Raw genomic sequence first — 15157 nt, forward strand, 5'->3', positions numbered from 1 at the left:
AAATGATTATGCAGAATGTAACATCACTGCTTACAATGATGCATTCATAGTATCAACTATATTGAATATCATGCTACTGCTCAAATGGCCACTGTTCTGCCGACGATTTCTTCTACCTAACATGAAGACGTTTCTGCTTGATTTAAATCAATCACCTTGACATTTTAAGTATAGTGTTTGTCACGATTATGTGCCATTCCAGCTATAAATTAATTCAAAATAAACAAATTAACGGCAAACAGCTCTGCACAAACCAAACAATGTTGGCAGAACAACTGTTCGCAGTCCAATCCTTCGTAGCTTTTAGCTCAATCAAACATGTCCATGAGACACATTATTGGGGACAGAAAAACATGGAACACCATTTTATAAGATCTAGGTTGGCTCAACTCCTCTATGCCCAACCTAAATAATCATTCGTGGCTTACACAGTGACACCTTCGCACATTATTTTACCAATGTTTGAAGAATTGAGATGAAAAAACAAGATCATGACTTTGAAGGTGTAAAATATAACCCTAAACTCAGTAACAAGGCTGGCTGAGGCTGTATACAATTTCACTATATCGATAGCTGTTGTGAAGTGCATATTATTTTGTTATATTTAAATCAGTCCTCTCAAGTCATTATATTATTTTTCATGTGCCCTGTCCAGCAGTAAGAGCTTGATTTGATCATACACTCCTATAAATCTAAGCATTTGAAACTGAATCGTGTGATTTTCAATATGCTTTAGGAGAAAGGAACATCGACCCAACAAAAAGTATATTGCTATTGCCTTACTCTTTGCGTGTAGTACCTTATACGCTGCCTACAACTTTCCGGTTTCATCTCACTTTTTTTCCTTTTTGACTGTTTCTTAAAGCTCGGAATCGTATTCTCGTCAAAACCAGCTCAGGTTCAATGGCGCATATACATTCCAACCAATATCTCCAGTCCACCCCATGACTCTGGAGCTTCACCACATCATAACACTAATGAGATTACATAAAGTCTTTAAAAAGTTTGAGTTTTACCAGTCAGTCCTCAACGGTTACACAATTTTACTATCACAGCCTTCCTAGTAATTTGTCTTGTACATTTTTATTTATCCAGTAATCAACTCAAGTTCCATCTGGTAATTCATTATCTCGTGTAAATCATCTTCGACTTGTACAGTCTTATGCAGCCATACCCCCAAATTTAACTGCAAATTGCAAATTAAAAATGATACTCCTAGTTTTCTGAAATAATTCAGCATACATGAACATCAATGAGTTGGAAAGCAAGTAACCTCGGACTTTGGAATTGCAGAGATTCCAATTACAACCGGGCAACGTATGAGTTTGCTTCTGTTACATATCTAACCCAGCGATAAGGATTATGCGCTTTTGATTTCTTCGCTATTTGCAAATACTTAACCTGCATCAGAAAATAGCATTTTGGATCTATTTAAGGGAGTTCATATAAACCGGATACAAAATCAAATTGCAATAATAGAGGAAAGTTTAATCTACTTCTAAAATCATTAGGAATGGTAACACTATCCGATTTAGCACCCAGTAACACCAGCTTCGTAAATCAACAAAGACATAGTTAGATTAATTTATAGATTAGCAGTAAAATTAACGCACCACAAATTTCCAATACACACTTTCTAGCTTTGTTAAATCTAGCTTTGTTAAATAAATGTAATAGAAGAAACATAGCTTCAAGAAAATCCCTAGCAGTTTACCTGAAGCCTTGAAGCATTGTACATAGGTATGGTGAAAGTCATGCTAACAGGTCCTGCTTCTTTCATGATATTTCCTGTGCTCAGTATAAAACAATTTAATTCATTACAGAGAACAACGCCTTTTGAAACAGTGAGCTAAAAATTAATTATTAACAAGCAATATACCATGTAATTCCTGCGAAAACGTCAGCTTTGCACGTAAAGTATGTTCAGATCCACCAACAACCTGCAAGAGGATGGACCAAACATTATAGTCATCCACCAATGACTGGTATTAGCCTCGAATATATCAACTGAAGAAACCTTTACGTACATCCATAGATAAGTATTTAAAGATATACTGATTAGAGTGGAAAACAAACAGTATATGTTACCTTTTTCAGGCCCCATTCCAGTCTTCTATTTGTTTCCTTAAAATCAGTGGTGTGTCCAACTGCTCCAGGTTCTAAGTCAAAATTAACACTGAAAAATTGAAAATAGTTTTACCAAAAAGATGTAAGATTAAGTAATCGGGATAGTACTTAAACCATGTATTGAATGGAGCATTTCAGCATGTATGTGCAATAAATTACAACACAAATACATAGACAAACAAAAGGTAGCATATTCAGTAGATCAGATTCCAACCATCCCATTGCATCAAGAAGAATAAATCAGCCTCCAGCCTGTATATGAATGGTTTCCGTACTTATCTCATTTCTTTTTCTTATCCACCAGCCACTCACCCTGAGTCTGTGACTACCAGAGGTGCAGTGCCCGAGTAACCATTTTTGTTTTCCTCTTTTCATTTAGTACGATGAATGCTTTGAGTTCTGATATAAGATTAGACACCCAATATTGGGCATTGAGCTCTGATCTTGAATGCTTATGTGGGAATACTAGCGCTGAAAAAGGGACAGTTTGCTGTTCCAAGTGTGTGGTAAAATTGGCTGTTGTTAGTATTGATATCATTTGCTATATTTGGTTTTCACATATATTTTCTATTTCAAAATCTCCTGCGGTTTAATGTCCACCTATTCTACTGGTAGCAACAAAAAATTACAAGCAACCAGGCATGACAACAAAGGAAACCTGTCATCAGCCAGTGATTTCTGGCTTTGTGGTGAATTACTGATGTCTATATCTTCTGGGCTTGATGCAGTGCAGATAGAAAAATGAAACAGATTCTGCCGCTTATTCAAAGGTTAAGGTTGCACCAATTCTGCTAACATAAATGTTATTTGCTAAATCTTTTTTATTTTAAAAGCATGACAATTTTTTCTTTCTATTTGTGTTTTATTTTTTTACGTGGTTTGAAGGTTATCTCATTTGACAAACCCAATATATGGCCTCTAGTGATTTAAATCTTGACAATCTATCAAACACCCAACCTGTTAAACAGCCCAATCAGCCTGTTAGTCAGCTAACTAACGAATTATGGAGAAGAGCACTAAATCATTACAGTCAACTATGACTAAAATTAAATGCACAATAATCGTGAAGAAAATGTAAGTACCGAGCTGTCAATGATGGCAGGGGCATCTGTATAAGAACAGTGCTAGCATTGGTACTTGAGTTGAACTCAGCTCGAACTTTAATAGTCACTTCAGCCTATTAAAATATGAAGACTATCAGTACATGCTAAACAACGTGTAGACTAGGAAAGTTAGAGGGAAGGGAGATCTAAACCACCTTCAGGGATCCTGTTTCTTCAATCAATGCAGTAATACGAAATGGTGGTTTAAAAGGTTGAGTCATACGATAATTCATGACTGGAAACTCACCATCTGGTGGTACCTACCAAACAATGAAATGGTAATTCGTCAGGGAACTCAAAAGCACGCTATTGAGTTATCTATATATGTAAGTTAGTGTACTATTTACTTACCAATGACAAAGTTCTATCAACTTCAAAATTATCAAGGTGTACAGACTCATGGAAGTTACAATCATCTAAAATCACAGCAGCTGAACCTCTATAATCTGTTAAAGATGATAGAACGGGATTCAGAATGAATGAAAAGACATACCAATAGCAAATAGGATAGAAAAAATCAACTAGCCAACAAAAATCTCTTCAAGAAAATTATCCATCCATCAATGATTAGACCAACAAATATATAAACTCAACTAAAAGTATCTCACTACAAACACTAAATATATAATTATTTTCAACATAAAAATGATTTAAATATTAATACAGGGAATAAGAAATATTCCTGACGTGTTACCAAGAAAATAACATGAGAAAGAAACGTAACACACTTTTTCTCATTGTTTTAACGTTCAAGGGAACAAAATATAATATTGATTGACCTACCACTTGTCCCTATACTCAGGTCCTCGTTAAGAGCAAGTCGAATCTCTGGGTTACCAGAAAGATAACTCTTCATTTGTATGGTTCCATCTATCTCACTAGTAAGTATAAATCCCTGCTTCCGACAACAAACTCATCAAAATGCCTCAATATTATAACAGTAAATGTATGGAAAAGGGAAGGAAAACATCACAACAGACAGCATGAAAAAAGCATAAAAAAGATGACCAGCATACTCACACTAGAATTGAATGTAACACTTATTTTCTCAATTACATCAACAAATATCTCATCCCTCTTCCTACCACCAGGTTCATTAGCAACCACAGACTTTGTAATAGCCGTACCTGGCATTCGTTTGGTCCCTTGCTGCAAATATAGGAGTAACAAGTCAACAAAACCATGCATGAAATCCAGTAATATGCCAGTAGCAAGAAAATGAATGGACTTCCAAATAGTTAGCTATATACCATAAAAATGGAAGCAGGACCAAGGGGAGGCATCCGTGCAGCATCAATAACTATTGGCTCATTGAAAATGTAAGACTTCAAAACCTCAGTGGATGTTGTTTGCACATAACCAAAATCCTGGCACAAATAAAGTTCAGTATAAACAAATCAAACAGAAAATGCAGCAGTTAAAACCGTGCAAAAGTTGTCAAGCTTTAAAATGGTTTGGAGAAGCTGTAGAAATGTTAACAAAGTAAACAATTAAGTTTCACTATTCTCATAAAAAAATATAAAAAATCCATACATCATGGTCAGAGTAAAACTACCAAGCATTTGTACAAATTAAATAGTTTTCCTGCCTCCCAAAGTGAGACACTAAGAATAGATTAAAAGGTAATATTACAAAAGTGTGCTTTCATATCTGATCAACCTGTCAACTTTAGCACATCGAGAGTTGAAAACTGGAAACTTGTTCATGGGAGACTTGGCATGTGAATACTTGTAGACAACAGTCTATAAAAACTGATAGAAATAATCACTAATGTGTAAATGACCAAAAGAAATCAAAGGTGCTAGGACCTACATTTTACCAATGAAGTTTAGGCAAAAACATGCTTTCGCATCCAACACGCATATACAGGTATTTTCCCCAAGAAAACCATAAGTTGAAGCAAGAACAGTAAGTAAAAACGTACAATCACTTCATCTAGCAATTCATAAACGAGCACAAAGTTCTTTCGAAAGGAGTCTTCATTAAGAACACCGAGATAATCTTTGATGACACGCGCAATTCTTTGCAAAAGTTCCAAAACAAGAGAAGGGGAGACATTGACCCTAGTTGTAGCAACAAATAGCAATCCAGCAACCTTCACGTGGAAGTAATTCACACCATCTATATTCTGCGAAAAACAGAAAGGCACATAAATCAAAACGATCGGCTAAAAATCAAGGAAAAGTAAGAAAACTAGGACAAATTACTCTCACATTTAGGCCTTTCTAGATGACCTCTGCATTGACCCCTTTAATTGTAAGCAAGGCAAGTGATTGGTAATACGCTCTTTTAAACACACTCTCTTAACCTTTACTTTAAACAAAGACACTCATTTCCTATCTCCCTTATGTATTTACTAAAGTGACAACACCCATAAGGGATTTTTAAAAACTAAAACGACCAAATTGTAAGTGTTCTTGATTTTTTTTTTCCGTAATCAATAATCAATAAATGACACAAAGCACAACAACTACCATATAACATATGTTTGGAAAGTTTTGGAATAAATTCTCGAGAAATGTGAAAAGAAAAAGATGATAAATGACATAATGAACGAAATACCTACAAAAACAGGCGGAGCGTCTCCCTCGACATCCTCTTTCCAGAACTTGACTTTTCGGAAAAATGTCTCGGCGCTTCCTTTTTGAGCTTCACCACGATCTGCATTCATTTAATTAAACAAAAAATAACGAGAGATGAAACCCTAGCGATAAGGTGCAGGGTTGGTGAAATTTTGTTGGCAATCACTCCCCATCGGATAGAAAAATTGAATTTGAAATTCTCTTAATGAAAATGGATTATCATGGAAACCGAAGGGAGAATGAGAAAATAAAGCACTCACAGTCGCGGTAGACGATGTTGTCGCCTCTCTGGGAAAGAACGAAAAACTGCAATATCATCTTTGCCTCCTTCTTCTTCTTCTTCAGTTTTCTCTGTCTTCAACTCACTCAACTCATGTCCTCCTTCTTTACTTTGTCCACGCTTACAAACAAACGACATTGCCGTTTTGCCACGCACGACCCAGGCCCAGAAGGTGGCAGCATCATTTGACTCGTGTCGTTTTATTATTTTCACTTCTTTTTTCTATTAAATTATTTAACAAGGATATTTTACTTCAGTTTTGAATATTTATTGTAAAGATAAAGATTTTATTTTATTTTATTTATTTCAGTTTTTTGATAAAGATTGTATCTTTAATTTCAAAATTTTAATTGTAGATTTGCTTAGATTATAGATTAGATGAGATTTATTATCTGTAACAACTTATATTATTAAGATCATATGAAAAACGTGTAGAAATTATCTTAAAAACACTTTGGAGGGGCTTTTTCAAATTAACACTGTCACGCTAACGTTGTCTCCACGCCAAGCATTCGGTAATAACCAGGTAAATCTTTAATGATGATGTAGTGGACCAATCAAACAAGTAAATTTTAATTAATAACTTTATTTAGTTGCAATTAAATTATAAATAGGATTTTCAAAGCATAAAAATCAAGTGGCGGAATCCAACAAACTAAATACAATATAATTATCAATTTATTTTGTAAAAAAAGAAATGGTGTAGCCAAAAAGGAGTATCACGCAAAAAGATGATGCAAGAAAGAAAGAGAAGGAAAAAATGAGAAGGTAGTGCTAGGTGCGAGTACTGGAGCGAAAGGCGGGTGTGTGACTCTCGTTAGGGAAAGAGAGAGAGAGAGAGAAAGAGATATGCAGTTCCATTCAGAAACTCCAAACATCTGAGGCGACAACCTTAGGAATCTCGATCGCTGATAAAACCTATGCAGCCCCCATCACAGTCTGCATTCCAACTTGTTTAAATTCTCTTTTATTCCGATTCACCCTTCTCTCAATAAATTTTGGGCCTATGAGACCCGATTCTTCGCCACCGTCACTGTGGTAATAAAGTTTTTTTTTTTTCAAATAAAAGGTAACCTTTTTCTCTTACGTTTTTTCTACATTTGTAAATAAACTGGTTTTTCTTTCTCTTTCTCTTTTTGTTAATTAATAATTACTCTTGAGTGTGTTTCTGTGTTTGAACCTGAAATTCTCCACATGACGTTCTATTTGGTACAGATCTCTGCATGTTCTCAACTTGAGATTAATTAAATGAAAATTTGATACGGATCTAGGTTCTTAGTTTGGTAGGTTAGTCATAAAGCTTTCAAGAGTCTCTTAATTAATTGTGTTTGGGGGGGAAATTATTATAATGATACACCAACAACAACTTACCCCACTCTATGTTTATGATTCTGTACACTTACCTTACCAGTCAATAGTGAACACTGCAAGTTTCCGAATTGTGATGATTGGTTAAAACCATCGGTTTAATTTGTAGAAAATGGCTACTCCTGTTGATCCTCCTAATGGAATCAAGAATGAAGGGAAGCATTATTTCTCCATGTGGCAAGCTCTGTTCGAGATTGATTCAAAGTACGTGCCAATCAAGCCCATTGGTCGCGGTGCATACGGGATCGTGTGCTCTTCTGTGAATAAAGAGACCAATGAGAAGGTTGCCATAAAAAAAATACAGAATGCCTTTGAGAACCGGATTGATGCTTTGAGAACTTTGCGCGAACTCAAGCTTCTTCGTCACCTTCACCATGAGAATGTAATTGCTTTGAAGGATATCATGATGCCTGTTCATAGGAATAGTTTCAAGGATGTCTATCTGGTTTATGAACTCATGGACACGGATTTGCACCAGATTATTAAGTCTTCTCAAGCACTGTCTAATGATCACTGCCAGTATTTCCTCTTTCAGGTATGAACCTTTGGTCCATTGTTGGTGTAATTCCATAATATTTTCTTGTTTTCTTTGTCAATTTTGATATCATAAAGCACACGGTTTTCAATGCCCTACTGCCAACTGTTTGTGAATGTTTAGTATTGTAGAGTTGACACTGAGCACAAAGCAGGCGTGTTAAACTTGTTTTTATGTTTGTGACAATCTTTTACAGGGATTTTGGTACAAGGCTGTGCATAATTACAAAGTTGTGTGTTCTTGTAATTTTGAAAGAGTTAGTTTTTCTTGATTTTGTTGCGTTTTACCCCTTTGCCTGTTAAATTTCCCCTTGATCTTCTAAAAGTGTAGTTCTTCCTGAATAACTGACATCAATCATGTTGTGGCACATTTATAGGGTTCTTTTTTTGTGTTGCTTAGCTGGTGCTTGAATGCACTAATTGAATGTTCTCATCTGCAGTTGCTACGAGGCTTGAAATATCTTCATTCCGCTAACATCCTTCATCGTGACTTGAAACCTGGAAATCTTCTGATCAACGCAAATTGTGACCTAAAAATATGTGATTTCGGGTTAGCAAGAATTAACTGTAGCAAGAACCAGTTCATGACCGAGTATGTTGTGACAAGGTGGTACAGGGCACCAGAGCTCCTACTCTGCTGTGACAACTACGGGACATCAATTGATGTTTGGTCGGTTGGATGCATCTTTGCTGAGCTTCTTGGTCGAAAACCGATTTTCCCTGGTTCAGAGTGTCTCAACCAGCTGAAATTGATCATCAATATCCTTGGTAGTCAAAGGGAGGAGGACATCGAGTTCATTGATAATCCAAAGGCAAAAAAGTATATCAAATCACTTCCTTCTTCTCCTGGAACCCCCTTTTCGCGACTTTATCCTAATGCACATCCTTTGGCAATTGATCTTCTAGCAAAGATGCTTGTTTTCGATCCAACAAAGAGGATCAGTGTCACTGAAGCGCTTCAACACCCTTACATGGCCCCTCTTTACGATCCTAACTGTGACCCCCCAGCTGTGATTCCAATTGATCTTGACATTGATGAGGATCTGGGGGAAGAGATGATAAGGGAGATGATGTGGAAAGAAATGCTTCATTACCATCCTGAAGCTGCTGTAGAGAGTGCAGGGCTGTGCTGATCATACTTCTTCCCTTCAATGGTTGTTATGTTTCTTTTTGTTGGTGCCAAGGTAGTTCTAATATCATAACTTGCATCGAATAATTAGGAGGGGGTTGTCGTGGGTTAGCTCATTATATGCCCTGTTTTCTATTTATTGAAAGTAGAGAGAAACAGCAAAAACATTATCATATTAAAGAAAGTGTTACTGCTGATGATACACTATATAGTCTTTAACCGCCATGTTGAGAGATTGAATTTGTACTCAACTCTGTATTGTAGTTGCCTCCTTTATTGTACATAAACATGTTCTAGTGTCATGCATAAACCATTTTGTATACTATGTCTAATGTTTATCAATAATATGTTTTACTGTTTGAAACTTGAACTACAATTTTTTTTTTCTGTAAACTGGTAATACAATTTTTTAATCGCCTGTGTATGTGATAGATCTCAAATCGGTAGACAGGAATTTTGGTAAATCAGATTAGTTCAACCACACTTATCAAAACATCTGATGAACTTGTAACCTTATTTTTTAATTCCTTTTTACCTGTCTAGGTTTGTCCACAAACTTTGACTGTTAACTTAGCAACCTTAGCCAAAACTAATAATGCTTGATCGTATCAGGAATTGCATTTTCTAACGTTTGTGATGGAAATATGTTGTTTCTCGCTTGAGCTAATTGAATACCCTCTCTTGCTTGATATGACACTTTTCGTGTTATAGTTTGTCTTAAAATGCTTGTTACTTCAAAAAATTTAACACATTTTTTGTTTTTTAGAAAAAATATCAAGTGATAATTTTCTTAAAAACACGCATTGTGTACTTAATAAGCATGTATCACTTCAAAATATAGTCACCAGAGATAGAGATAGTAATAAATTTTGTAAGCGGTGACTTTATAATAATAGTTATTGTGAAAATAGTAACTTATGTCTTTAGCATTGCGGTTAGTCAATACTTTTCTGTTCTATTTTTGGGTCTAGTTTCTTCATTTTTCTCCTATTGTTTTGAGATGGGCCTTTTTCAAATTGAGTTTTCTATTCTTTATGATCAAATTAATTACTATGATGGAAAAATATATCAATACAAATGAAAATATTGTATTACCTTAAAATAATAAACATATGTTTATTTTGATGATCTTAGAAATAAATTAGAAAATAAAATACATACATATACAGTTTTAAACTAAAAATAAATAATTAAATTAGTTTGAAAGATGATATATAAATATTTTATATACTAATAGTTATTGATTATTAACAAATGCAGGCTTGCATAAAATTTATACGGCTCTTGGGTAGTATCTTGTTGGGTTTCTGTCTCTATTAACTTGGCCCAATAAAAATGCAGTAATTTCTTTCTGTACCTCCATACATTTCTCTCTACATCCTCATGTAATGAAAACTATGTTTTTTTACCTTTAGATTATACAGTTTGAATATGCTTTTTCAAAATAAAAAATGACTTTTAAATTATACGATTCATAAATTAAAAATAAAAAAACTTTTTTGATTTTATAATTCATAAACCATTAGGAAAAATGATTTTTATATTGTATAATTCAAAAACTAAAAGTAACTTAAGGATTAAAAGTAAAGTAATTTTGTATTGTGTAATTAGAATTTTGATTTTTTCTTAATCTTCTTCAACTTTTAAAAAAAAAAATATTTTTAAATTACACAATTTAAAATTTATTTTTGTTTTCAGTTTGGTTTGTGCAATTTGAAATTATTTTTTATTTTTAGAGTACTTCGATTTTTTTTATAAATGAATGTAGAAAAAAAATATAGAATGCACGAAAAAAAAAAAAACCACTCTTCATTCTTGTTTCCATGTCCAGTAATGGTCATATGGTATTCAGAAAATAAGTACAAAGAAAAAAACATATTTGATTTTCATCAGATAACATATTATACCCTCTATCATAAATTACGTGAAATGTAAAAATTTTACATTATACTGATTGAGCATCGTGCAATTACTTGAATGATAGTAAATAATGAGAATATATAATTCTTATATGCTTTTTGAATGTGACTTGAACAAACATTTTCTCACATTTAGGAATTTATTAAAAAAATTTAACACTAAATATAGTAAAAATATTTCAAGATAATAAGTATATGGTCAAACATCTTCCAATTAATTATCAATGCCGCGTACACTTTACATAATTCCAAAAAGGTATATCTATTAAATTTCATATGCATACAATTTAATTACTACATTCTTCATATATTTAAACAAGCATTTTATTTACTAGATGTTAACATTAACTCCTCTTAGAGATAACGTATCTACAAACAAAATGTTTTCTTTAACACTTTAATAAATAGAATAAAACTCCACATTCAATCAAATATCAAATCTTAAACAAAAAAACATATTTCATTCACAGACCCACCAAATAAAGGAAGAACATAATAGAATTAATGACAAAAGTTCAACTATTTAATTATATCACAACTATAATTAGTTCATTTTTATCTATATTTTATTTTCTTAAAAAATTAATTTGACTAACATAATGAAATTTTAGTTATTATCTAACGTTAAAAAAATATAGAAATAAGTAATATCTCAATTTTAATCCCATATAATTTATAAAATAAAACATCACAAGATTAACGAAATAGATTGTTTTAATATATAAATATATAATATTAATATAATTATTTAAAAAAATAACTATAATAATAAAATATATCTAAAGCAACTAAAGAAACTTACTAGATGATAAGAAAGAATACTCCGTAATATTATTATTCTCTATCAGATGTTTCAATGTTTACTCCTCACATGCTTGCACCAAAAGTGATAATTGTAAAAGGAACAAACAAACACACAACAAAAGAAACAACATGGTAAACTAATATGAAAATAAGTCTTCATAAAACAAATATAGAGATATTATCATACTTGTTCATCAAAACAACCATATCACATATAAAGACTCGTATTATGGTTAATTATCCAAATACAAACATTGATATGAAATCTTAGAAAGTTGTGTACTTGTAATAGCCTTTGTTATTTTGTAGAGTCATTGTTAACGAGTTTCACCATACTACACAAAATATTAGTCACTTATCATCTTTGACAGATAAAATGTAACATATAAAAACACGAGAAAGTTGGTTATGGAAAAGAGACACGTGGAGATGGACAAAAGGCACGTGGAGGGTGATAAGGAAATTAAAGAATGAAGAAAAAGCATGAGGCATTGAAAACAAAATGTGCTTTTAAAGGATTTTCAACATTAAGAGAGGACATGATCTGGATATGATTCTTCTCCTTGATAATTCTTCTTTTTATAAAACTTATGTGTTCTATTACTCTCATTTCATAGCTATATCATTCTTTATTTCAGGTTGATTTTGACCTAGTGACTTTGTCATTTTTCTCATTACTTCACACAAACTTTATAAAAAAAAAACACTTCCATTGTATTGTGTTGGTCACAGTTATATAAATATAGAATACATATTGTTTCATAAAACTCTTAGATTACAGTTCTTTCACCACATACCTCATTTTACTTTATTTAAAATAACCTTTAACATTTGAACTCTCACATCATCAATATGCATACTAAAGAAAACATTACTATAAAATCCCTATACAAAATTTCTAAAATTACATCAAACACATTAAATGTTCATATTTATTGACAAACTCATCATCAATTATTCATATACATATTTATCCATCAAAATATTGCATTTGTTTTTGTTAAAAATATTGCATTTGTTTTTGTGAGGTTCCCATATTGAAGGGACCACTTTATTGCAGTTTCAGTCATGAGCTACAACAATTTGGGAAACCCTACCTCACTCACTTTTCCCTTTATCAACAATAATTTGCCCCTCCCTTCACATTTATGGAAACACTCACCATCTTCAAATCAATCAATCAAAAAGGAGCTCCTATTACCTACACAATTTTACTGCTAATGTTAAATACCTATAACATTTTTATGTGTGTAGGAGTAGGATAAGAAACAAGAGATAAAAAAGAAAAAGAAAGAGAAAAAGAAGCTAGATGTAATGCAATTGATTCAAAAAGATGATAAGAAAATGAGATACACCATAAATTACAAGTTAATTCTTTTCTTTTCTTTTCCTTTTTTATGACAAATATAAAAATATAAAAAATTCCAAAAAATACAAAATTTACAGAAATTGGTTTGATATCTAACTGTCACATCAGTGTAGTTTCTTTTATTCGTATACTTGCTTATATAAAACTTCGTACTACAAAAATTATATTCTTTTATACGTTTAATCTTATATATCAAATTAAATTTAAAGTAGAAAAATTAAAAGTTAAGCAACAAAACATAATAGAAACTTTATGTGCAGTTAAGTGTTTGTCATTGTCATGAGACATTTCGAAATATTATATAATGAAACTCTTTTATAATAAGCAATTAATTATAGAAGGTGGGCTTCTTCTTTTTTGTCATGCAACTGTTCTTGTATGGAGAACAAGTCAATCTAAAAGAGAATATTGTGACTATAATAAGAAAATAACTTTGTTAAAGTTTTTTTTTCTTCTTATCATTATTTACTCAAAAGAAAAAATGGGTAGGAGTCTAAAATTTTAGCACTGATTTCGTTACAATTTACTGGATTCAGAAAATAAAAATTGCAAAATGTCTGTCGCTATTCTTTTTATATATATGTTTAATTTGTTTATGTTTTTTTTAATAAATCATATTAAGTATTATTTTGATAGAAAATCAACACCACAACAATAAAAAAAATACGAAAATATATAAATAGAAATAATTTTTCTAAACTTGAAAGAATTATAAGGAACAAAAAACATACAAATTACAACAATAATCACAAAAAGAAAACATTTTCATTAAATCAAATATGAATGTAAAAGAAGTCAAATAAAAAAAAATACAAGTGTCTATATTCAATTAATACATCAAATAATAATGTTATTATACAAAGAAAGAGAAATCTAATAAAACAAGAGTGGAAGACTTAATTTTCTAATCATAAAAATTTAATTGACAGTTCCAACTGCCAAAATAAAAAATAATATGTTATAAATATACTGTAAAAATTTCAACTGCGTTTAATAATGAAAGAACTACAATCACATTTTTATTGATTAATTTGAAAATTCAAATTCGTATGATATAAGTATTTTCTTAGCTAATATTGTTACCTGAAAAAAAACATATAAGAAATAAGAAATAATTCGAATAACGCTGCTTTTATATTTGAAACTTTTCTGAAAGTCATTTTAACAAGGACAGAGAAAAGAACTTTGACACACACAAGCTCTAGAGTTTCCAAAAGCAATTTGTTTTTAAAAGAAAAAAAAAAGAATATAAAAGTCATTGTTAACATGATTCACAGTCTAGGATTTTAAATCACGTCACGAATTTTGTATTTTAGAACTGAAATAAAGATATAAAATTTTAGAATACTTTTGAAAATTATTATTTATCTTATTTATATAAGAAAAGGTACTTGATAAATTAGTTTTTTAAATATATAAAACAATGCAATCATTAAAATATTATACATTACGAAACCAGAAAAAAATAAACTATATTAAAGGTAAAAATAAAAATAATAAGTTATACATTATAAATTCCAATGTTAATGTAAATAATATTTTGATAAATGATATTAAAAACAGAAATAGATACACCGTCGCACACATTTATTTTAATTAAACAAGTTATAAGTTAATTTAAGAGAGTTTAACTCAACTGGTAAAATAATTGTTATAACTTAATAGCATGTATTAAATTTTTTTCCCAATATATATTAAAACAAGTTATAAGTAAATAAGAATGACTTGCAAAATAAGCTATATCCATAAAAATTGAACATATGTGGTTTTCTTAACAAGACTGGTTCTCCATTTATTTTATTTTATTTGACTTTGTTATTTTAAAATAAATGTTAAAAGTATAAATAAATTGTTTTTAAAAAATGAAAATAAAATAGTTCTACCATTAGTATATATTATAATTATATTAAGGGTTAAATATGTTTTTAGTCCCTGTATTTTG

General features: G+C 31.4%; 2 protein-coding genes across 3 annotated transcripts; one reads left to right on the forward strand and one right to left on the reverse strand.

Moving 5' to 3' along the window:
• Window positions 1–470: 470 nt before the first annotated feature.
• Window positions 471–6240, reverse strand: LOC106762736 (AP-4 complex subunit mu). Its single transcript, XM_014646780.2, has 14 exons — window positions 6073–6240; window positions 5797–5891; window positions 5155–5358; window positions 4481–4597; window positions 4251–4379; window positions 4014–4125; window positions 3582–3676; window positions 3386–3490; window positions 3210–3304; window positions 2089–2176; window positions 1880–1940; window positions 1715–1788; window positions 1274–1401; window positions 471–1186 (listed from the first exon to the last, which is right to left on the reverse strand). Exons 1-13 carry the CDS (start codon window positions 6128–6130, stop codon window positions 1303–1305), a joined length of 1332 nt encoding a protein of 443 aa, XP_014502266.1. The 5' UTR covers window positions 6131–6240; the 3' UTR covers window positions 471–1186; window positions 1274–1302.
• Window positions 6241–6769: 529 nt separating this feature from the next.
• On the forward strand, window positions 6770–9493 carry LOC106762470 (mitogen-activated protein kinase homolog NTF3). Of its 2 annotated transcripts, XM_014646405.2 has the most exons (3): window positions 6770–7161; window positions 7570–7995; window positions 8435–9127. In XM_014646405.2, the coding sequence occupies exons 2-3, from the start codon at window positions 7573–7575 to the stop codon at window positions 9125–9127; spliced, it is 1116 nt and encodes a 371-aa protein (XP_014501891.1). In that variant the 5' UTR covers window positions 6770–7161; window positions 7570–7572. The 2 variants fall into 2 exon arrangements, with proteins under 2 accessions (XP_014501891.1, XP_014501892.1); XM_014646406.2 differs by lacking the exon at window positions 6770–7161 and having other exon boundaries at window positions 7573–7995; window positions 8435–9493.
• The last annotated feature ends 5664 nt before the right edge of the window (window positions 9494–15157 follow it).

Source organism: Vigna radiata, chromosome 5 (assembly GCF_000741045.1).
Source record: "Vigna radiata var. radiata cultivar VC1973A chromosome 5, Vradiata_ver6, whole genome shotgun sequence".
NCBI lineage: Eukaryota > Viridiplantae > Streptophyta > Magnoliopsida > Fabales > Fabaceae > Vigna > Vigna radiata.

Coding starts and splice junctions, on each gene's coding strand:
- LOC106762736 (XM_014646780.2), bottom strand. CDS start 6,130: ATGATATTGCAGTTTTTCGTTCTTTCCCAGAGAGGCGACAACATCGTC. Junction 4,380..4,480: donor GTCCTGCTTCCATTTTTATG/GTATATAGCTAA, acceptor CTATATTTGCAG/CAAGGGACCAAACGAATGCC. Junction 2,177..3,209: donor CTGCCATCATTGACAGCTCG/GTACTTACATTT, acceptor TCAATTTTTCAG/TGTTAATTTTGACTTAGAAC.
- LOC106762470 (XM_014646405.2), top strand. CDS start 7,573: ATGGCTACTCCTGTTGATCCTCCTAATGGAATCAAGAATGAAGGGAAG. Junction 7,996..8,434: donor GCCAGTATTTCCTCTTTCAG/GTATGAACCTTT, acceptor TCTCATCTGCAG/TTGCTACGAGGCTTGAAATA.